This window comes from Pholis gunnellus (genome assembly GCF_910591455.1).
Source record: "Pholis gunnellus genome assembly, chromosome: 14".
Classification (NCBI taxonomy): domain Eukaryota; kingdom Metazoa; phylum Chordata; class Actinopteri; order Perciformes; family Pholidae; genus Pholis; species Pholis gunnellus.
Window position 1 is genome coordinate 7,258,305 of NC_136541.1, and position 22,164 is coordinate 7,280,468.

Here is a 22,164-nt window from a genome sequence, read left to right on the forward strand (position 1 = left end):
GCGTCCCGTAAGGAACTCGTAATCGGTGTTGTTGTATTTGCACGAACTTTTCTGGAGAAAGAAAACAGGTAAGGTGGTGTTGCACTTGTGTAATGATGTCCTTGAGCGCAGGCTGTTGCGCTCCTCTTCACTGAAGCCATAATGTGTCCTAATATAGAAATTTGCTTCGTGTGTTGTTGTGTGTTTTTATTTTTTTTATTTTTGAGTCATCGGAATTTCCGCTTGATTCGGAGCGGTCACTTTACGCAAAGCAGCAGCCCCGGCCGGTGCAGACAGAGTTCAGCACTATGGAGAGCAGCGTGGTGCACATCTACAAAGAGGACAGGTGTCCCCCGGGCCAGCTGGAGGAGTGTTTCCCAAACTTCACCTGGCAACCCGGCTCCTCGGACCTCTTCAACGACACACCCAACGGCACCTGGGACGCTGAACCCGAGCCCTTGTCGCCCATCATCCCCATTATAGTCGCCGTGTACTCCGTGGTGTTCATAGTGGGCTTAGCGGGAAATTGTTTGGTGATGTTTGTCATCATTAGGTGAGTTTTTTTCAGCTTTGAAATATGTCATTCATATCAAGTCAGAAGCAAATGCCAGTCACCTCATGACGTTTGAAATACCTGCATGCGCACGGCTCAATAGGAAATGCAGTGCGTCTTCATATTTGAACTACATTAATTAATCACAGTGGAACTGCTGTTTGCATGTATGCCTTTACATGGCGTTCCCCGTGCATGTACACTGAATCCAGAATCCTTAGCTATTTTTTTCTCCACCAATGACAACACTATAGATTGTAACAAGCTTTGCAGGGATTGTAATGTCAATGTTTCCTCTCAAAGCTCATCTGTTCAGTTTCATGTAGGAATCCGTTCAAAGCCTCAGCATTTGTATTTCAAGTGTTGAATGTGAGATAAACCTTGACATTTTAAAGCTTTGAATAGGCAAGTTATTTCCCTCCCTTTGTGTTGTATTTGTGTGTGCACAGTATTTTGGCTACTTACGTTTTGTCTGTTTATTCAGGAAAGGTGCAGAGCACGCTGACAATTAATCCTTATCTCAAAAAGTGCTTTCATTAACCTTGATCCTCTTTGAAAGGATTTCAATGAAAAAAGAAAAGAGAACCTGATACAAACCAATCAAATCCATTTAATCTCTCAATGTTTCCTTCTCTCCCCCCACAACAGATACACCAAAATGAAAACAGCCACCAACATCTACATCTTCAACCTGGCTGTGGCCGACGCTCTGGTCACCACCACCATGCCCTTCCAGAGCACCGACTACCTGCTCAGCTCCTGGCCGTTTGGCGAGGTGGCGTGCAAAGTCTTCATCTCCATCGATTACTACAACATGTTCACCAGCATCTTGACCTTGACCATGATGAGCGTGGACCGCTACGTGGCCGTGTGCCACCCCATCAAGGCCCTGGATTTCCGCACGCCCGTCAAGGCTAAGATCATCAATGTGATCATCTGGGTGCTGTCGTCTGCTGCTGGGATCCCGGCCATGATACTTGGCAGCACGAAGACCAATAACGGTACCTTGACCTGACATACATTCACACTGGTATGACTCCACAGGGTCTGTCAGTCTTTCTAAACTCATATCCCTCAGATGTATTACATCTCTGTCTGCTATGGAGACGAAGGAACTCTTACAGGCAATTTCAAACCTGAAGCCCCACTTCATCTGTAGCACCTTTGCCATTAATTCTCCATTGAACCGTCACAATTAGCTGCATGAATCCTCCTTCAAATACCCCTGAAGAGGATGCTCCATGTAGGGTTAAACGAGATCCCATTGCAGAGATCTGGGCAGCAATGACTTGGAGGATTTATTCTTTCAGCCACAGTGTGATAGATTCTTCATGTTCACAATGATAAAGCACAATGCACTTTGCCCAGAGCTGATGAATCAGATTCTACTAATTATAGTTTTGAATCACGGCCAATGGATGAACATTGAATCACTTGCACTTGTTCAACACGTTGGTTCAGACTGAAACATCTCAACAAACATTAATATATTACAGACATTCATGATTCCCAGAGAATGAATTCTTCTGATTTTGATGATCCCCTGACTGTTCTTCAAGCATCACTAAGAGGTTGACACTTAACTTTACGCATAAATAGTTGATAAATATTTAATAAATGTTGTAGTTGTAAGCGTAATGTATTTTAACATATGTCTCCTCCTGTGGGGACCAATAAGTGGTGGCTGATGTATAAACAGATAATCAATGAGGATATAACATAACATATCATTTTACAAAATATAATATCTCATGGGAGAAATTATAATTGGCTGATTAATTAGTACTTAAAAATGTCCTTAACGTCGACTACAACTAATGTGTTATAAATGTTTAGATACAACTTGTAAATGCTTCCTTAAAATAAAATGTTCTCAACTTTTCATCTATATAGCGACATGTTCATGTCTTTGGTTTTTGACCAAATACCTGACACTCCCATCAGCTGATACTTTCACTTTTTCTTTCTTCTTTTCACAGTAATTTACTGTTTACCACTGACAAATATCCGTATGCTTTGATTACAGTACATTGCTGTGTTCTTTTGATACAGTAGAGATACTACAAATTGTACGATATCTTGCTGACATTAATGTGCAGTAATTTTACTGTAAAAACTTTCACAGTGTTGCGTTTCGTGCTAAATATCAAAGTTAGATTGCTAACATGCCTAACTAAGACGTGACATGTTAAACTTTATACGTATATCACCATAGTAGCATTGTCGTTGTGAGCATTTTAGCACACTTACATTAGCATTTAGCTCATAGCATAACAACAGCGTCACAGAGCCGCTAGCGTGGCTGTAGACTCTTAGGCTTGTTGGTTTTTACTGGATTACACATGATGTGTGTGACTGGTCAACTCTGTTGTTCTGTAACTAACAGGGACTACAGAGTGTGCCCTTCAGTTCCCTGAGCCCTACAGCTACTGGGACACCCTGATGAAGATCTGTGTCTTCATCTTTGGCTTTGTGTTACCCGTCATCATCATCACCGTCTGCTACACGCTGATGGTCATGCGACTGAAGAGCGTGCGCCTGCTGTCAGGCTCACGCGAGAAGGACCGCAACCTGCGCCGGATCACCCGCTTGGTTATGGTGGTGGTCGCCGTCTTTGTGGTGTGCTGGACGCCCATCCACATCTTCATCTTAGTCAAGGCGCTCTCCGGCAACGTGCCAGAGACCACCGCCGTCATGGCCGCCTACTTCTTCTGCGTGGCGCTGGGCTACACCAACAGCAGCCTCAACCCCATCCTCTACGCCTTCCTGGATGAGAACTTCAAGAGGTGCTTCAGGGATTTTTGCTGCCCTGGCGTCAAAGGACACAGAAACTCTCATGGGTTGAGCCGGGTGAGGAGCACCCTGCGGGACCACTCGTGTCCCACAGAAGCCCGGGGAGATATGAGGCAGGCCAGGCCCGTATGACTAGCCATGGACTCGTCCTCCATGACCTATCAGGGCTGGGAGGACTCCAATGACCTGGGATTGACTCAAGTCACCACTTCTATCTGAGGGAACGGCTAAAGAGAGAGTTGTTATTTATTTATTGGTCAGAGAATCCAGAAGCAGATTCACTTTTGAAGATAATCTGGTGAGAGTCTTCTTATTGTCAACTAATTCCATGAAAACCATCGCAGAATTGATCCTACTGACCAGTATTAAACTGTGACGCAGTTAATACTGGTTTGTCCAAAAACTATTGACATGGCATGTTCCTTCATCATGATGGACATGAGCGTTCATCTTATTCCGTATTAACCAATGGATGTATAAAGAGAAGTGGATACCACGTTGGAGGCGGCACCCCGTTTCATTCCCATGAAAAACGAGTATGAAATACCCGGTTCTTCCGACGATCTTGGGGCCCATAAGGCATCCATGGGGCCCATAAGGCAAGCCCACTAGCGCTTTCTTTAACCCCGTCTCTGAGCCCTCGGTCCAGCCTCGTTCTCAGTAGGAAGGAAGGGAAATAATTGGATTCTGGTATTAGTGCATTTTAAAACTTTTAGGATCTAAAGACTTAAATAAGGGCAATTCAAGTGTCAGTACTGGGAAGTTGATTTACTGCATGGCATCACTTGACGGACCCGGAAATCGCCACAATGAAAAATTTGCTTCAAAGGTCGGCACTCTTCCTGAGGGCTTGAGTAAATCCCACGTACACTGCCCTGCTGCCACAATTACTCACTAGACAATCATTTATGACACAATCCACCACTGACAATAGTCCCCAACAAATACACCATTTACTCTTGTTAGAGTTATATTAGCACAATCTACAGTACCCAGCCGTCTAAAAACTCTTATAATATATATATATATATATATATAGATATATCTATATAATATATAGATATAGATATATATCAGTAAGTATTGAGAAAACAGACGAACATGTTATTGTTGTTGTCCTTGTTGTTTTCGTGGGATTTGTTGACATTTAGAAAAATATGGAATAACACCAGACTTATCCTTTGAAATGATGCTTAAATTAAATTAAAGGCCTATGTGACGATGATTGTGCAAAGATGTATCTTATAACAACCCAGCTAGATACTAAATCACTGAATATTGTTTCGTATTGTATAAAGCTGAAATCTAATTCAAAACAGGTACTTTCTTTCATGCTATTTCTCACATTGTTGACATCAACAATGAAAATATGGTAAAAGATGTCCAGACAACACAAACCAAAAGTATTTCGTTATGTAGCTCGATCAGATTTTGTGTACCTGACCTGTAAAGTGTACTATAGGCCTTCATATAAAAGTGATTGATACAGTAAAGTTCTCACATGCATAAAAAGATCAACTGGTATTTTGTGCAGAAAATAAAAACAAGTAATTGATTTTTTTTTTTGGTGGGGGAACGTATGAGCATTGTTTTGAACCTGTTTTATGTGAATTGTAGTTTACTGCTTTGCTGAATTGTATATTTCTGAATCGTCTATATATTATTGGAGAATGCAGAATATTTAATAACCTCTCAGGGATCATCCTCTATATTTCACCACAAGAAGATACTGAATCAAAGTCAAGTCTTTGATGAGGCTACGGTGTCGAAACAGTGTGTTCTTAGATGAACGTTGTGCTTTGAGAAACTATTCTTACATTATTACATCTGACACGGCTCCACACCTTTACAGATTTCCAGCCGTGATGCTGCATCTCATCGAGGAGGTGTCGAGTATTGTACATAGCGTTGCCATCCTGACATGTTCTTGTCTGAACTACTAGTACATGTGAAAACTGGGTAACAGGGCTCCATTAGAATACTATACTGTATCTACACAACATGCCTTTGCGGGTGTTTAGTGCAATTGAGTGTTTATACTGCAAATCTCTGCTCATCTGAAGGAATATTAACAATGCATTTAGAAGTTTATCCTCTTAAAAGCTAAAACAAACTGATTTACTGTCTTGGTTTCCTTAATTATTGTAGCTTTTATAGGAGTCATGAAATCAAAGGCTTTTGTCAGAGCAACCCACGAATGTGTCTATCTGTCTAAATCTGGTAATGATACAGTAGTTATAGCAGAAAATGTGTTTTTGTGCCTGGCTTTGTGTGCCTTATTTGGCCTCTAGCTGTTATGCTTGCTCTAAAAGATCAGCAATTAGCCACAATCATGTTTGTGATTACTTTGTTTCCCTTTACGAGCATTAAAGTATACCCTGGTATAAGCATTGTAGCATTATCTCTAAGAAAACTGAAGTCTTACTGAGTACGTCCCACTGTTGGTTATGTGTTTCTTAACTATTCCTCTAATACTGATATGATGATTGTATTCATAAACAAATGATCGAATTCAGCCCAGGTTTGAGCACCATATACTGTGTGTATAATGTGCTGCTGCATTGTAAATGAACTGTATCGGTTGGATTTTTTGCCGTATGTTTCCGCTTTTAAAAGTAAAACCATGCTTCACACATGTGCAACAAAGTCACAAATAAAGCTTGCAATTTAAATCAATTGGATTTCATTTCTGTCCTTCATAGTATTAAGGTGGGTTCAATGAAAAGAAATACGGTCTAGCGTCATAAAACAGCCATGACATTATGACCCACCTTCTCTTCAACTCTGACACAAAGTAATTTAATTAGTGAGGCGTTTGGGGCACAGGTTCCAGTAAAAGACAAGTATCTTCTTTGCTAAGATGTTCTTTAAATATCTCATAAACTGACTTTGAACAAGATGAAAAATACTACAAATACAGCATACAATAGAGATGGTGGTAGCCAAAGTAGCCTTGACATTAGTTGTTCTACATATCTGTCATCTTATTCTCTCTGTACAGAACACTGCTCATCACTTTCATTGATAAAGAGATATAATGCCTGCAGGGTTCACTACCCTCAGCTCATGTGTCTAGCTTTGCTCATTGCTCACATTCTTTGTTTGTTTGTTTGTTCAGATAAAAGAGACTGAATTTTGGACTTACGTTCACCAGGTGGCCACAAACATGACAACGAAGAACAGAAGGATTTCCTAGTTGGCATTTTTTTAAAGGCTAAAAGAGCTGACCGGTCTAATTGGGCACTAAGATTCTCAGAGATTTGAGAGGCAAATTACATCAATCAGTCCCTGAGTGAATTGATTTAGCTGCCAAGATTACTGCAGGTTTTCTACTGTCTGCCTTTCAAGTTCCATGTGCATTAGCAAGCCAAACAGCCATTTTCAGTAGTAGGTTCTCGCGTCTATTACGGCTCTAATAGACTTCATTGTTCACAGGAAAAGACGTCACTCATTGCTTTGACAGCGGTAGAAAGAAGCAGGATTTAAACATGCTATTAGTATGTACTATTAAGTATAATAATATGTACTGGCTGTTAAGACATGAATGGGAACAAGCTAAGGATTTCCGTGTAATGAAAAATAGCTTTAGCTGATGACTGTTCCATTTGGCAGACATGCAGCTAATGGGTTTCTCACTTTATAATACTTGTACTTGTTATGAAATATTTCTACATTGTTGTATTTGTACTTTTACCTAATGTAAAGCACCTGAATACTCCTTCCAGTGTTGTTAACGGGGTGCTTCATTATAAATTGGTACCAATTAATCTTTTTTTTTTTATTGAACACACATTAAAGAACATAAAATATCTAACAGAGAATACATACATATAAGATAATACAATATACATTTTGTCAAAATTCTTCAACCGAGTAAGCCATATTCATTTGTTTTTTCTAATTACTGTCTTTCACCTTTACGAAAATTATCCATTTAATAAATTCAGAATGTGGTTTATCCTTGATAGACATAGACGTTTCCATGTCAGGAACTTGTACGTACAACTTTTAATTATGTATAATCATGAAACACTTAATCAGTTAATACTAATCTATATGTAAGGAGCTAATTAAGTAAAAAAAAAACATCTAATCATATTTGAAGTGAGGAGGTGCAACAGAGACTGATGATTAATGCAGAGTCTACAATGTACAATGGGTTTTCATTACAGCTGCAATCCTTCTGCCCGCCACACGGGGACAGGCGTGTTTAAATAAAAAAATAATGATAAATAAAAAAACCGTCATTGGTCAGAACTGTATACGTTGACCAATGGGAACCGTTTGCGTCCGAACAGTTACTTCCGGGTGTCTTCAATGAAGAAATCCTTTTACATCTGATGCTTTTTTTGTGTGTAAACTCTAAAGAAAGCTAAAAAAGCTTCGTGGTCAATTGTAAAATGAACAGAATATTTGGACGCGGAACGCCGAAAACGCCTCCTCCGAATCTGTCGGACTGTATCGGCAACGTGAGTACCATCAGGCTCAGATGTATTGTTGTTGATGTCGTGTGATCTAACGGTAACGGTGCCGTTACAAAGCTAACATGGCCACAACACCAGCACACAGTGCTAGCAAGCTAACATGCTAGCAAACATAAACACAACCTCTCTCGTGTGTCTTTTCCTCCTGGTTCGGAGAAATAGAGATGAAGCGTTATTAATAAATCACAATCCGTTCAGATAATATGGAGACATCAATGTCTCAAGACAGCTGTCAAACTGTCATGCCTGCACATTTAAGGGCGTCGTTTTTTAAGGGGTGTAACATCAGTAGGTTGGGTGATTCCAACATAACTGACATGGAGAAACATGCATTGAACATGGATCTAAACACACACTGGACTTTTATTGTTTGGCTTTGAGTACATAAAACCCTTTGAAAGATCTCCTTCATCATATTAAGAGGATGTTGAGCATTGACATAGATACACTGTGTTTGGTCTGCTAGGATGCTAAATGCTTCCTCCTCTAACTATTCTCCTCCGTACTCAGGTTGATGCGAGATCAGAGTCCATAGAGAAGAAGATCGGCAGACTGGACGCTGAACTTGTGAAGTACAAGGATCAGATGAAGAAGATGAGAGACGGACCCTCGAAGGTAACTCGCAACACAATCAGCTGGAAGGAATTGTGAAGGTTGCCCGGATTGTTTTGCAGAATATAGAAAAAGATCCGTTTTATTTATTCCCTGTTTGAATGCAGAACATGGTGAAACAGAAGGCGATGAGAGTCCTGAAGCAAAAGAGAATGTGAGTCCTACAATACACAGTTTTTACTCTTTGTTATGTTTCAATACAGAGTCTGACCTGTATGTTAATCAGGCTGATACGACTAATTTAAACTTATCACTATCAAGGTATATGTTGGCCGATCTGTACTGTATCATAATATGCTAATAGTATGGTTATTTAGAAACTGAGTCACCGTTACATAACCTATCAATTAAAGAGCACAATCAAAAAAAAAAAAGATTCGAATTGGGGGTATCCTTATTAGCTGATAAAATGTCATCAGATTTTATTTTTTTTAAATGCTCAAATATCACCCTGTATCAGCCTCAAGTATCCAGTATTGGTAGCATAGTAATTAGAACCAAGCTTTAAAAAAAAGATGATGTGAACAATTCATTGTTTTAAAACCAACTGCATTGTTTTTACACAGGTATGAAGGTCAAAGAGAGCAGCTGGCTCAGCAGTCCTTTAACATGGAGCAGGCAAACTACACAATCCAGACATTAAAGGACACCAAAACCACAGTAAGAGCCACAGCACGTTATGAAACACTCAGCAGTTTGGGATGGTCGAGCGAGCTATAGAGAGAATGAAGAGAGAGAGAGAGAGAGAGAGAGTGTGACGTTAACAAAGCAGTGAATCAGAGAAATCAATCATTTCTGACTGTTTCACGGCCGTTACATTCTAGCATAAATACACACGGCCACACCTCTACACGCCTTCGCACAACCGACACAGACAGACACACAGCAGAGGAGAGAGAGAGAGGGGAAAACACAGAGATGTAACAACCCGTTGTCATCCGTCAAATACGGCGGCTTTGAATCTGAAAGAACTAAATAAGGTGGCCGATGACCTCAAAGTGCAGCACACTCTGCACGCTGTCATTGGCTGGGTGTTACTTCCCGTGTGGCGCCAAAAGGCTCTTTGCTGACGCCCAGAAACGTCACGAACCCGCCGAATTAATACGAAAAGAGAAAATCCAGGCAGAGGGCCGCGTGTCTGCAGATACAGATGCTGGCACTTACTTCTAGTGGATCATAAGATGATTGGGAGAGATTCTTTTTGTATGAGTTTATACATTGTTTTTTAGAAAATTCCTGCACATTAATAAAGATTCATGATTTTATTTAGTTTTTTACTTAGAAGGAGCTGAGACTGAGTCAAGTCTAGACAATCTGAACACAGTACTTTCTCTCCAGATCCTCATCGGCATGGGTCTCTTATCGCAATGTCACAAGACCACAGTAGAGTTGCAGAATCTCTTATCACACAAAAAATTCATCTTTGTCAGGCTTCAAGTAATGTGTCTGTGTCCGGTAAGCCAGAGCAGCTACTGGCTGTTACGTGCAATAGCATCAGTTGTATCAGAAGTTCTTTCTTAACTGAAAGAAGAGCAAAGAATGTCACTGAGGGCTTTCTTTGATGGAAAACTCTTCTCCCGACTCGCGACAGTAAGAGTTTGATTGACAGATGGTTCATCCAATCACCTGCCACATCATTTTTGGGGCTTTTCCAAACAGTTTCTAACGACGGCTTCTCATAATGTTCAGTGTTATAGAACATCTGGTGGGTCAGGTTAATGTGTCTGTACCTGAGAACTGATTACTTTTCCGGTGCTGATAGAGTTGTTGTTACCAGTGACTAAATATAACTTGTGCAACTTGTTTTCTGTTCCCAGGTGGAGGCCATGAAGATCGGTGCAAAGGAAATGAAAAGAGCGTACAAGGACGTCAAACTTGATCAGATTGACGTATGTTTGACGAGTTATTATTTATTGTGAATGCTACTCACCAAATGGTAAATCACTCGAACACAGGATTACAAAAAGAAACGGATGTATTTGCATCTTGCTGCTGGTCTTAAGTAAAAATCAATACTCCAGCTGTTCCAGAGATGTCGGACGTATTAAGTGAACCCATGTTTTTTCATTTTTAGGATTTACAGGACCAACTGGAGGACATGATGGAGGACGCAGGCGAGGTGCAAGAGGCCTTGAGCCGCAACTACGGCACTCCAGAGATAGATGAGGACGATCTGGAAGCAGGTATACCCGACTGCCTCTGACATCTTTGTCCTGCTTCTAGGTTTCTGCGCAGACACCTTCAGCTATGGAGCAACTCCAAATGTATTTAAACCACCAACATTTAATACAACAGAAAGTAGTGCGAATACAAAGCTCACAGCAGGGACGGCAGAAATGTTTTGATGTTCCCATGATGCCTCAGTGATCTTCTTGAGTACCTGTGTGTTTATATCTTGTGCATTTTCAACACAGAGACCACAATTTAGGACTTTTTTAAAAACACGTTCGGAACAAAAGTCTATCAGGTTGATGGCATATCCATCCATATAACGTGTGTTTATCTGATGTACATGATGGATACACAAGCTGTGTCTTCTAAACCTGAGTAGCAGGAGGTTGTTTTGGTTGATGAGAAGAGAAGCCTTTGAATTCGGACTGGCCTTTTTTGACACTTATGTTTGAAAATGCGGACTTCACAAGGTTGTGCCCATATTTGGGACGCAGCTCTTGAGACCAAATTGAAAGTTTAGATGGAGAAACGAGCAGAGACATCTTTTCTCCCAAAGCATCAGTGAGTTGGATGAATCAAAGAACCATTCAGGGAGAGAGAAAAATATCCTTGTGGTATTATTTTAGTTTCTAAACAAAACAACAATGTCATTGTCCTAATAACTCCAGTGTGTCCAGTACTCCAGTGACAGTGTGACTGTGCTTTCAGAGCTGGACGCTCTGGGTGATGAGCTGCTGCTGGACGATGACAGCTCCTACCTGGATGAGGCCTCGACTGCCCCGTCCATCCCTGAGGGAATCCCCAGTGACAGCAAGACAAACAAGGTAACACAGTGGTCACCGTAAATAACGTCGTACTCACGGATTGGGAATTACAGCATTGAAAGTACATGGAAGTAAAGTGCGTGTGTGTGTGTGTGTGTGTGTGTGTGTGTGTGTGTGTGTGTTTAGAGGTGTGTTTCGCATATGAAGGCCGTCATTTAAGTGTTTTCTTTACATTCTTCTTCTTTGTTTTTCAGGACGGCGTTTTGGTGGATGAGTTCGGTCTGCCCCAGATTCCTGCCTCATAAACAAGGCACGGACTAAAACAACTGCACTTCAACTGAAAACACTTTTATATGTAGAGTAACATTTATACATGCAAAACATTTGACCTGAGAACACTAGGATTTTCGAAGCTGTCCTGGCGTTGGGTTGTGCACTGTTACTACTACCGTGCTAGCATGTGGCCTTGTAACATACTGAACCTTTTTTAAAAACACTATTCCCTTCGTCCTCCCGTCTAACACGTGTCTCGTCCATCACCAGTGTTACTAAGTTCATTTTTTATTTGTCTTACTTGTGTTCTAGTTTTGTGTGTTGGTCAGTCTTTACCGTTGTGTGGAGATGATTCCCTTAGAGCCTGTTCAAATAAATGTCTGCAAGTTATTTGAAACATGCGAAATAAATTATTTGGTTTAATTTAATCTTGAATGTTTTTGGTTAATTATTGAACAGTTCAACCAGGACCAGATCACCCGACATGGAGATGTGGGCCCATATTGAGCCGCACACGAGAAGAGAGCGTTAGAGAAGGTTGATAGCAGTCTGATATGTGTCCATTTAACATGAGGCTACAGCCAGAAGACGCTTAGCTCAGCATAAAGACCGGGGCTGTGGCTGATTGAAACAAAATCAACACATTATTATACTTCAATATATTTAAACACATCTTTGCCTCTAACCCCAACCCAAGACAATACAGTACAACTTGATGTTTTCAACTCAACACAATTATATCATGGCTTAACCACATAATAAAAGAAGTACATTAGAAAGTGGATTTCAGTCTGTGGCGATCCTCAGTCCGTCCTGCATCCACTGCCCAATCTCGCTGTGTTTGGGGTTTTTCTTAAGAAGGAAGAAGATAAAAGTTGAATTAACATTTAAATACAAAAGACCCATTTAAAACATATACATGGTAAATGTAGAGGAACGGCAGGAACGTGAGCCAGACCTTCAGACGTGTGGTCCCGTGCAGCAAAGAGGAGATGGGTGGAGCTCTCTGTGTGGACGTTTTCTTTGACGGGATCGCTGTCCATTGTTTCCTCTCCGTCCCAGTTGTTGTACAGAGTTTTTTTCCTCCCGGGCGACTCCGGGCTCTCTGGGTCGGCTTCGTCTCCCACCGTTTGCAGACGGCAGAGCTCGGCCTTCTCTCGCCTCCTCTCGTGCTCTTTCTCCAGAGCACTCAAAGTATGTCCAGGCCCTTTGCGCTCCTCCACCATCATCACCTCGTCCCACTGAAGCCGCTCTTTCTTCAGCTGGTTTTGTTTCATCTTCTCCAGACCCTCCTGCCACGTCTCCTCCTTCTCTCCTCTCTGTCTCCTCCGACTGTCCGTCGCTTTCTCTCTCTCCTCTTTGTCCCTCTTGCACTTCCCCGTGGTCTCCAGAGCAACTCTTTGCCTGCGCTCCATCTCCATTGCTCTGAGCTCTGTATACATTTGTCTTACGGCCTCCGTCTTTCTCTCCTCCGGGGACAGTTTCATCCGGCTTTTCGCAAGCTCCAATTCAGCAAGGAGGTCTTTACTTGTCTCGTTCATCGCTGTGCTCTTTCTCTATGCGCGTACAGGTCAGTATACTGTGATGCTTTCACTTCAGCAGCTTTGTGGTAATGAGCAGACAGGAGAGTTCTCTGTGACAGAATTGTTATGATGACATCAGTTGACATTCTGGAGTTGGAACATTCTAATGTGTCCATAGAATCCTATGAATATTCTCGATGCAGAGATACACTGAATACTGTATGTAGTCCAGCCTCAAGCGGCATCGCTTTGGTCCAGCTTGACATATCTGTCTATCTATTGTGACGACCCCTCCCTTCCACCAGGGGTCTGTGTCCTGTTTCCTCTCAGGTTGTCTCGGCAGCTAACAAGCCCCACCTGAGCCTGCTGGAAGTGGCCAGCTATAAAGAGGGACCCTCTTCTTTGGCTGGTTTGCCTCTCTGCTCCTCTCCCGCATGACACAGCTGGGATCACAGCGATTGATCACGCCCTCTTATGTATGCTTGATTTTGTAAAATAGATACTTCATTTAGATTTTCATTTGTTGAGTCAGCCATCATGTTATGAAAACAATTACAGCTGCATGCAAAACTGACTAATGTATGCAATGCAGAAAACATGCTCTGCATAAAATGAGTATTTGAAGCAGGCTCATATACTAACCATTGTGTGACTGTTGCAGCAATCAACTAATCAAGGTAGTTTAATCTTTAACAATGTATCTATGATGCAATATATTTTATAAACTGAGCTTTCTTTTGTATCCTCGATCATCGAAATAACAGGTAACTGAAGTTATACATTAAATGTAGTGGAGTAAAAAGCACAATATCTCCCTCTGAATTGTAATCGAGTAGAAGTATAAAGTAGAATAAAACAGAAATACTCAAGTAAAATACAAGTACCTCAAAATGATACTTCAGTACTAATTTCCCGAGTTACTTTCCATCGCTGCCTGCGACAGACGATTTTTAAAGTGAGTATGTTTAGTAATGAAATTAACGGTAAGTCACAAACGAGTGTAACGTTATTGTAAAGGTTACGACTCACGAGAGTATATTCATTTTAGGTCTTGTCATGCTGTATGTATAACTTTATTGTAAATTAATGAATACATTAAAAGAGAACCAAAATAACAGTGTAATGGCGGACAGTCCCACTCAACGTTAGTTCGCTACGGTAATCAACGAGCGGGTTAGTTTGTTAACTTCAACAGGCGGCCGTTCTCCTCCTCCACCGCCGAAAACAACCGTCTTCGACCGTTCTCGTCAATCATCGTGAGTGTTCGTGAGCTCGAAGACGCCGATTGGTCAATTCTTGGTTGCTTCTTGGTTGATTCTTGGTTGCGTTACGAGCGCCGATTGGCCACAGCGGACACTTCTTGGTTGATTTGTGGTTACAGACTGAGCGGCGATTGGCTTTCACAACCAAGATTTAGTTCGACTCACGGGTTACAAGGAGAGCGCCTCTAACGCCTGTGTGGAGGACCTGTTTGTTTGTTTGTTGGTTTGTTTAGTTACTAGTTCCATAAATAAATGTGTAGTTGATATCTATATCTATCTATCCAGGTATAGGCTATTCCAAGAACACACTCTTCACAGTACCAGTTCCCAAAGTACTGAAGGTGTGGTGGTGGCTTTCTGTCTTTGTTGCACTTTTTGCAAAGGATCACGTCTGTCTTTTTCACGTACCTTCTCGACGCTTTCAGTTTGCGCCATCTCCTCTTTTCTTTTCCTGTACTGTAAGGAACAGCTTGACTGGATGTGTGTTGAAGGTGGCATAGTTGAAGGTAAACTGGGGTTGGGGGAGTTGAAAAACCTCGTCTGTGAGGTTCCAGGTGCGACCATCACCTGTGAGGGTCCAGGCACTATAGCACCACAGATGGGAAGGAGACGGGTGGTGCTGGTGCAATGAAAGGAAATCCCTGACTTGATGGAGGAGCCTGGGAGATATCCTGACGTTGCGGTCTCTTCTTGAGCGTTTCTTCTCCTGCAGTGTTTGGTGTCAGGAGGACAAGGTGGGGCTCAGCCAAACTGCCAGAATGCAGAGATGGCCCTTTCTGCAGAGCCGCAGGAAGCTTCTCTGGTCCTGCTAAAGGTGCATCTGGAGCTGGGATACCCTGCTGCAAAATGTTTTTTTCAAGTGCCCTGCCACGCCTGCTGAACCTGGGAAAACATAAAACAATCCATATTAATAAACAGATTGCAAGCAGCTGAATACCACTTGCTACACACATTGTACCTTTAAGCAGTGATCAATTGCTATTTGATCACGACTGTGATGCAGCAGCATGGCGCAGCTGGGATCACAGCAATTGATCACGCCCTCTTATGTATGTCTGTTGCAGCATACAACTAATCAAGGTAGTTTAATCTTTAACAATGTATCTATGATGCAATATATTTTATAAACTGAGCTTTCTTTTGTATCCTCGATCATCAAAGTAACTGAAGTTATACATTAAATGTAGTGGAGTAAAAAGCACAATATCTCCCTCTGAATTGTAATCGAGTAGAAGTATAAAGTAGAATAAAACAGAAATACTCAAGTAAAATACAAGTACCTCAAAATGATACTTCAGTACAGTCATTTCCCGAGTTACTTTCCATCGCTGCCTGCGACAAAGACGATTTTTAAAGTAAGTATGTTTAGTAATGAAATTAACGGCAAGTCACAAACTGTTGTAACGTTATTACGTTATTGTAAAGGTTACGACTCACGAGAGTACTATTTCATTTCATTTTAGGTCGTGTCTTGCTGTGTGTATAACTTAATTGTAAATTAATGAATACATTAAAAAAACTAAAATAACAGTGTAATGGCGGACAGTCCCACTCAACGTTAGTTCGCTACGGTAATCAACAAGCGGGTTAGTTTGTTAACTTAACAGGCGGCCGTTCTCCTCCTCCACCGCAGAAAACAACCGTCTTCGGCCGTTCTCGTCAATCATCGTGAGTGTTCGTGAGCTCGAAGACGCCGATTGGTCAATTCTTGGTTGCTTCTTGGTTGATTCTTGGTTGCGTTACGAGCGCCGATTGGCCACAGCGGACACTTCTTGGTTGATTTGTGGTTACAGACTGAGCGGCGATTGGCTTTCACAACCAAGATTTAGTTCGACTCACGGGTTAGAAGGAGAGCCCCACAGAGCCCGGTAGAACACTTGTAGCATGCACATCCGGAAAATGTTTGAGCAAAGTCTCCTCCGACTGTCCTTCGCTTTCTCTCTCTCCTCTCTGTCCCTGTTGCACTTCTCCGTGATCTCCAGAGCAACTCTTTGCCTGCGCTGCTTCTCCATTGGAAAATGTTCCTGAGGTCCACAGAAAGGACGAAACGTAATACATACAAAACATGACGTGAAACAGTTAAAAATAGTACAATCAGAATAATAATAATAATAAAAAAATAGTAGTCAGATACATAGTGCAGTCAAAGACTGGGATGTGTAGCCATAACCGACCAGATACACAGTGCTTCCATAATTTATACATAGAAGGATCAGGAGACTACAAAAGCAATGGAAAACGTCAAGTGGTTAGTGGCCTGAGGTGAGCCTTTAATTGTTTTTTAAATGACGGTGTTACCTGTATGGGTTATCTGAGGAGGAAGTCAAAGCTGTAATTGCACGAAAAAATAACAGTTTGAGGAGGTTTGTTCTTGGGGTTGGAGGTATGAAGTGACCTGATAGCATTCCTTGTGTGATGGTTATGTCTGTTACACGTGTATTGTAACTGATTGAAGAAATATTCAGGTCTCTGATTTTCGCAAGCGCCAATTCAGCAAGGAGGTCTTTACTTGTCTCGTTCATCGTTATGTTCTTTCTCTCTGCGTGTGTTGAGGTTAGTATACTGTGATGCTTTCACTTCAGCAGCTTCAGCGGCAGCTTTTCCTGTTCGGTACGTGTCTCTTCGAGTGACATTTTTCAGGTGAAGGCCTGCTACTTTGGGCCCCTGGGTGCCCTGGGTTCAGAAGTTTAGATGTTGTTTTGAATATAGATGATATATTATCATGAGATATATATATATATACAGTATGTGTGTATATATATATATATATATATATATATATATATATATATATATATATATATATATATATATATATATATATATATACTGTATATATACTGTATATGTTTGTATAAAGTTCTCCAGGTATAGGCTATTCCAAGAACACAGTTTGATATTTAACCTATAACAATTTAGAATTGTTAGAACAATTTTATAATATCCCTCCAGAAGTTTTGAATCTTTGCACATTCCCATAGACAGCGAAGTATCTTTCTTGTACATGCATCTGGTATATTACCAGACATATGAGGACATTTGACATGAAAAATGTACATTCTTATTTAAAGTTCAAATAATTAAACTCCAGAGTATAAACACTTCTCATGGTATATGAGGTTAGCCACTAAGGCATTACTGCTTATTTATAGTCACAAGCAACCCGTTTGGAGCATTTAGTCTGTATAATTAAAAGTCCGACTCTGGTGGGACTCGAACCCACAACCTTTGAATGACTGCTCATTTTGGATACTAGAAGTCCAACGCGCTATCCATTGCGCCACAGAGCCATGGGACACTTGTAGCACGCACATCCGCAAAATTTTCGGCCGACTGTCCGTCTTTTTCTCTCTCTCCTTTCTGTTTCTGTTGCACTTCTCCGTGATCTCCAGAGCAACTCTCTGCCTGCGCTCCATCTCCATTGCTTTGAGCTCTGTATACATTTGTCCTACGACCTCCGTTCTTCTCTCTTCCGGGGACAGTTTCCCTTTTTTGAAGTCTGTATGCATCTTTTTGTGGTTTTGTGTCTCTTTGTAGTATTTGTGTTTCTTTATATTCAGTTTGTGTGTCATCGTGGTTGTTTATTGTGACTTCGTGGTCATTTTGTCTCTTTGTGGTGACTTTGTGTCTCTTTGTGGTTGTTTTGTGTCTTTTCATGGGGATTTTGCATCTCTTTGTAGTTGTTATGCATCTTTTATGGGGGGTTTTTTGTCTGTTTGTGGTCACTTTGTATCTCTTTTTGGTCATTTTGTGTCTAATGTATAATTTTGCAACTTTATGAAAAGGTTATGAAAATGTTTAGTAAAATTTAATTTATAATTTTCTCAAAAAAACCAATGTGACATATTTGTCACAATAAGGAAAATAGGTATGAGCTGCTCAATGAATTTAGTTATTTTGTTGAATTCAAAAGATATTTAATAAAAAAAAAAAAAAAAATTGATGAAATTATTTATGAAAGACAAATGTACATATCATGCACATTCTAGTCTTTCCGACCACTGAAAGCACTATGCGTGTCATCATCATTCACACACTGATGGCATTCTATCCAATCCAGATTCATACACAGCTACGGGAGCAACTTTTGGGTGAAGCGTTTTGCTCACGGAAACATGACTAGCAAGCAGGGGATCGAACCGCCGATCCTCTGATTGAAGGTCGACCCGCTCCACTTAGTCACAGTCGCGAAACCATCTATAATGCTACTAACTAGAGGGTAGTATTTAAAAATATTTTCAGAAATGTGTTCCATGTTGTCCATTTAACTAAAGATCTCTGACAAACATTTTATAACATCCCTACAGAAGTTTTAAGTAATGCCTAATGAGGTTAATCATTAGGCATTACTGCTTATGTATAGTCTCAACGAACCCGTTTTGGTCTTTATAATTAAAAGTCCGACTCTGGTGGGACTCGAACCCACAACCTTTGAATGACTACTCATTTGAATACTAGAAGTCCAATGCGCTATCCATTGCGCCACAGAGCCTGCTAATAGTCTGTTAGGACGCACATCCGTAAAAGGTTTGAGCAAAGTCGCATTTGTTCTTTGGCCATTAGGTTTACTGTCTGAACACCGAAACCGATAACTTTTCCCACAGACATGTTAGGTGTTGAACGGCTGTCGTGAAACATGTATAATAATTTTGTTTGACATTGATTACCGTATGTGTGGACCTTTTAAATAAATTCTGCATGCATCGCTGTCATGACCAGTTTCTGTTAAAATATGTTGTTTGTATGTAGCTGACCGTTTCGTTGACAACGACAAATAGATGAAGTATTTAACAAAATATATATATATATATATACTTTTGAGACCGACGTTAGAAGAACTGTTTCCGGTCTGTTCCGGAAGTAGTATGTTAGCTATCAGCAACAGTTATAGCCTGATAGCATCAACCGTGTGATTCATGTTGTGATTAAAGGACGATAAAAACCAAAATGTCAGCGCAAACGATTACAGTGACAGTTGCATACGGTAATACGGACTTTGCACGATGCTACACGATTTTTGCGAGATGATAAATAACGTTAGATATATAAAGATTGTAAGTTTCAGTAGCTATGAATTGGTTAGCTAGTGTAGCTATAGTGAAGCTAGCTTTAACTTAGTACAGTTGAATGTATTTTGTGCCTCGATACGCTTAAAATGACTGAAACGTTGCCCTCGAATGTTTCACTGTCTTTCTTTGTTTCATAGCTGCATAACGTCATTTTATCAAGATGTATTTCTTCTTATAATATCTTTCTAAATCAATGTTCTTGACACACAAAGGGTTTGGCGAAACATGAACAGTTCTTTCAACGTTACTAACATGCGGTTTCAAAGCATTATTTGAGGGACAATGATGCATAATACAGGCCATGCATGAACCCAAATGATTTCTCCCTCTCCAGGATCCACTAAGCACAGCATCACATTAACTGGCCAGGATGAAGACAAGGGCCCCATTGTCAAAGACCTCTCTGATGCTCTCACCAAAGCTACTGGAGTTCCTCAAACCTCACAGAAGCTCATCTTCAAAGGTAGGCTGTGGGTCTCTGTGGGTTTCTTTCAAATAATATCGTATTATATATTTAGGTCTAACCGAGCCTGATCCATTCTGACATTCCAGGGAAATCGCTGAAGGACGTAGAGGAGAGTCTGTCCAGCTATGGAGTAAAAGAGGGCTGCAAACTCATGCTGATTGGAAAACGGGTAAGGCCTTCTTTACATGTGTGATTTCTCTGATGCGTGACTATATATTTAATCAAATACTGCCAACGATCCACAAACAGAACAGTCCCGAGGAAGAAGCCGAGCTGAAGAAGCTGAAAGACATCGAGAAATCTGTGGAACAGACGGCTAAAAAGCTGGAGAAGGTCGACGGGGAGTTGACTGGACTCAAGAATGTAAGCCATCTATTGTGGTGTTTAAGATTCATAGTCTTCCTGCATTGGTCTGATCTGTTGTTCAATATATATTTTGAAGACATTTCTGTTAATATTTTTTATTATCACCCATTTTTCCCCCCACAGGGCTTCCTGGCCAAAGACCTGCAGGCGGAGGCGTTGGGTAAACTGGACCACAGAGTGAAAATAGCAGCTGAACAGTTCATGAAGATCCTGGAGCAGATTGATGCCCTGGTGATCTTTCTTTTTCATATGCAGTTGCTTTCCTTATTGTCTCCATTGTTGATCGCAGATCGAAATGAATTTATATTTATTTTTGTTCAGGTTTTTATTTTTGATCGTGTCATAAACCCAGAATTGTTTCTTCTTTTCAACAGAGTATCCAAGACAATTTCAATGACTGCAAACTGAAGAAAAAGGGACTTGTAAAGACTGTGCAGGTAAACATTTTAATTTTTTTTTGTGTCACCATGTTTTAATTGAAAATCACTGTGCATATTACTAAGTGGGATTGTTATCTGTCAATAGGACTTCCTGGCCCAGTGTGACAAGATCGAGGCTTGTATATCGGACCACCTATCAAAGATCCAGTCGAAAAACCTTGCCCTGGGGGAGTAGAGCGGGCGCATCAAGTCGCCCGTATCGTGTGCTATACATTGCTCTGTGAGCAACTGCAAAGTGTACAGAAAGCGTCAAGTGTGGATGCGATCCGTGTCTATTTATTGTTGGGTTGATGTGTACGAGAGAGAGAGAGCGAGAGAGAGCCCTCATCGCAGAGGATCCTGTGAACAGGAGGAGGCTGCTTATTGGTGCTGATGCTTGGTACATCTGGGATACAACCTCTGGGTTAAAGAGAGATGAAAGTGCTCCTCAAGACGTTGTAACCACAGTCACGCTGTGAAAGGATCACAGGTGCTTTGATTTGTGAAAAATAAATATGTAGATCTCTTTTTAAAGCATCCTAAAATAGTGCTGATGATGAAAACGGTTTGTAAAATATACTGGTTTAATCACCCACAAACTACACAATTACATAGAGAAAACATGTTTCTTCTCATTGTGATGTACCGACTGTGGAGTGTTCCATGTGGCAATTTGTACACACATGGCCAAAATGATGACATTAATTAGCATTAATCTACAACGCTAACAGTTTATGATTTTTATGATTTTCCACTGGATTGTGGAACCTGACTGCAGGGATTTGCTCTTAATTCGGCTGCCAGATCACCAGTGAGGTCAGCCACTGATGATGGGAAATAAGAACGTTTCAGTTCATCCCAACGGTGTTGGTTGAGGTCATCACCAAAAAAACATATTTGCAAGGACCCAGATCTGCACACAGGGTCCTTTGTCAATTATTGTCTCATATACAATTGTAATGATGGGAACTAAAGGGACAATCCCAAACTAGAGCTGAAACCATTTGTTGATTGAAGACTGACTATTTTGATAATCATATCAAAGCGTCAGGAAAATGTGAAGGGCAACATTTTATAGACCAAAGGATTAAATAAATGAATCAAGAAAACTGCTCCCCGAGCACACCGTTACAAATAGAAAAATAAGTAGACAATGCTGTCCACAAACCTTCGGCCATTCGGTGTGTATGTATTACTCTACACCAAGCCAGCACCTTTTGTTTAATCCAGGGACTGATCCAGTGTACCACGCATCTTTGACGTTAGTGTGAACTGTGGAATTGTCTTTGCTTTCAACCATCACATCTATTTTCCTTTGTTTTAAAATAAAGCCACTGAAAAAAATTAATAGAGCATTGATTATTCAGCTCACACCACACTTTAACCTTGAATCTCTTAATTTCCAACAAAATACAAATGATTCAGTAAA

General features: G+C 40.9%; 4 protein-coding genes across 4 annotated transcripts; 3 read left to right on the forward strand and 1 right to left on the reverse strand.

Moving 5' to 3' along the window:
• Positions 1-287: 287 nt before the first annotated feature.
• On the forward strand, positions 288-3,457 carry oprk1 (opioid receptor, kappa 1; the record flags this gene model as incomplete). Its single annotated transcript, XM_079173455.1, has 3 exons — positions 288-532; positions 1,181-1,533; positions 2,919-3,457. The coding sequence occupies 3 exons, from the start codon at positions 288-290 to the stop codon at positions 3,455-3,457; spliced, it is 1,137 nt and encodes a 378-aa protein (XP_079029581.1).
• A 4,203-nt stretch (positions 3,458-7,660) lies between these two features.
• chmp5a (charged multivesicular body protein 5a) lies at positions 7,661-12,028 on the forward strand. Its single transcript, XM_079172535.1, has 8 exons — positions 7,661-7,794; positions 8,320-8,424; positions 8,529-8,575; positions 8,988-9,081; positions 10,239-10,310; positions 10,496-10,604; positions 11,302-11,417; positions 11,612-12,028. The coding sequence occupies exons 1-8, from the start codon at positions 7,726-7,728 to the stop codon at positions 11,660-11,662; spliced, it is 663 nt and encodes a 220-aa protein (XP_079028661.1). The 5' UTR covers positions 7,661-7,725; the 3' UTR covers positions 11,663-12,028.
• Positions 12,029-12,321: 293 nt separating this feature from the next.
• Positions 12,322-14,106, reverse strand: LOC306705742 (uncharacterized protein). Its single transcript, XM_079172574.1, has 2 exons — positions 12,589-14,106; positions 12,322-12,482 (listed from the first exon to the last, which is right to left on the reverse strand). Exons 1-2 carry the CDS (start codon positions 13,169-13,171, stop codon positions 12,403-12,405), a joined length of 663 nt encoding a protein of 220 aa, XP_079028700.1. The 5' UTR covers positions 13,172-14,106; the 3' UTR covers positions 12,322-12,402.
• A 5,176-nt stretch (positions 14,107-19,282) lies between these two features.
• On the forward strand, positions 19,283-22,060 carry bag1 (BCL2 associated athanogene 1). The gene is made up of 7 exons (XM_079173707.1): positions 19,283-19,399; positions 19,819-19,947; positions 20,037-20,119; positions 20,200-20,313; positions 20,440-20,547; positions 20,691-20,753; positions 20,842-22,060. Exons 1-7 carry the CDS (start codon positions 19,363-19,365, stop codon positions 20,929-20,931), a joined length of 624 nt encoding a protein of 207 aa, XP_079029833.1. The 5' UTR covers positions 19,283-19,362; the 3' UTR covers positions 20,932-22,060.
• Positions 22,061-22,164: the final 104 nt, after the last annotated feature.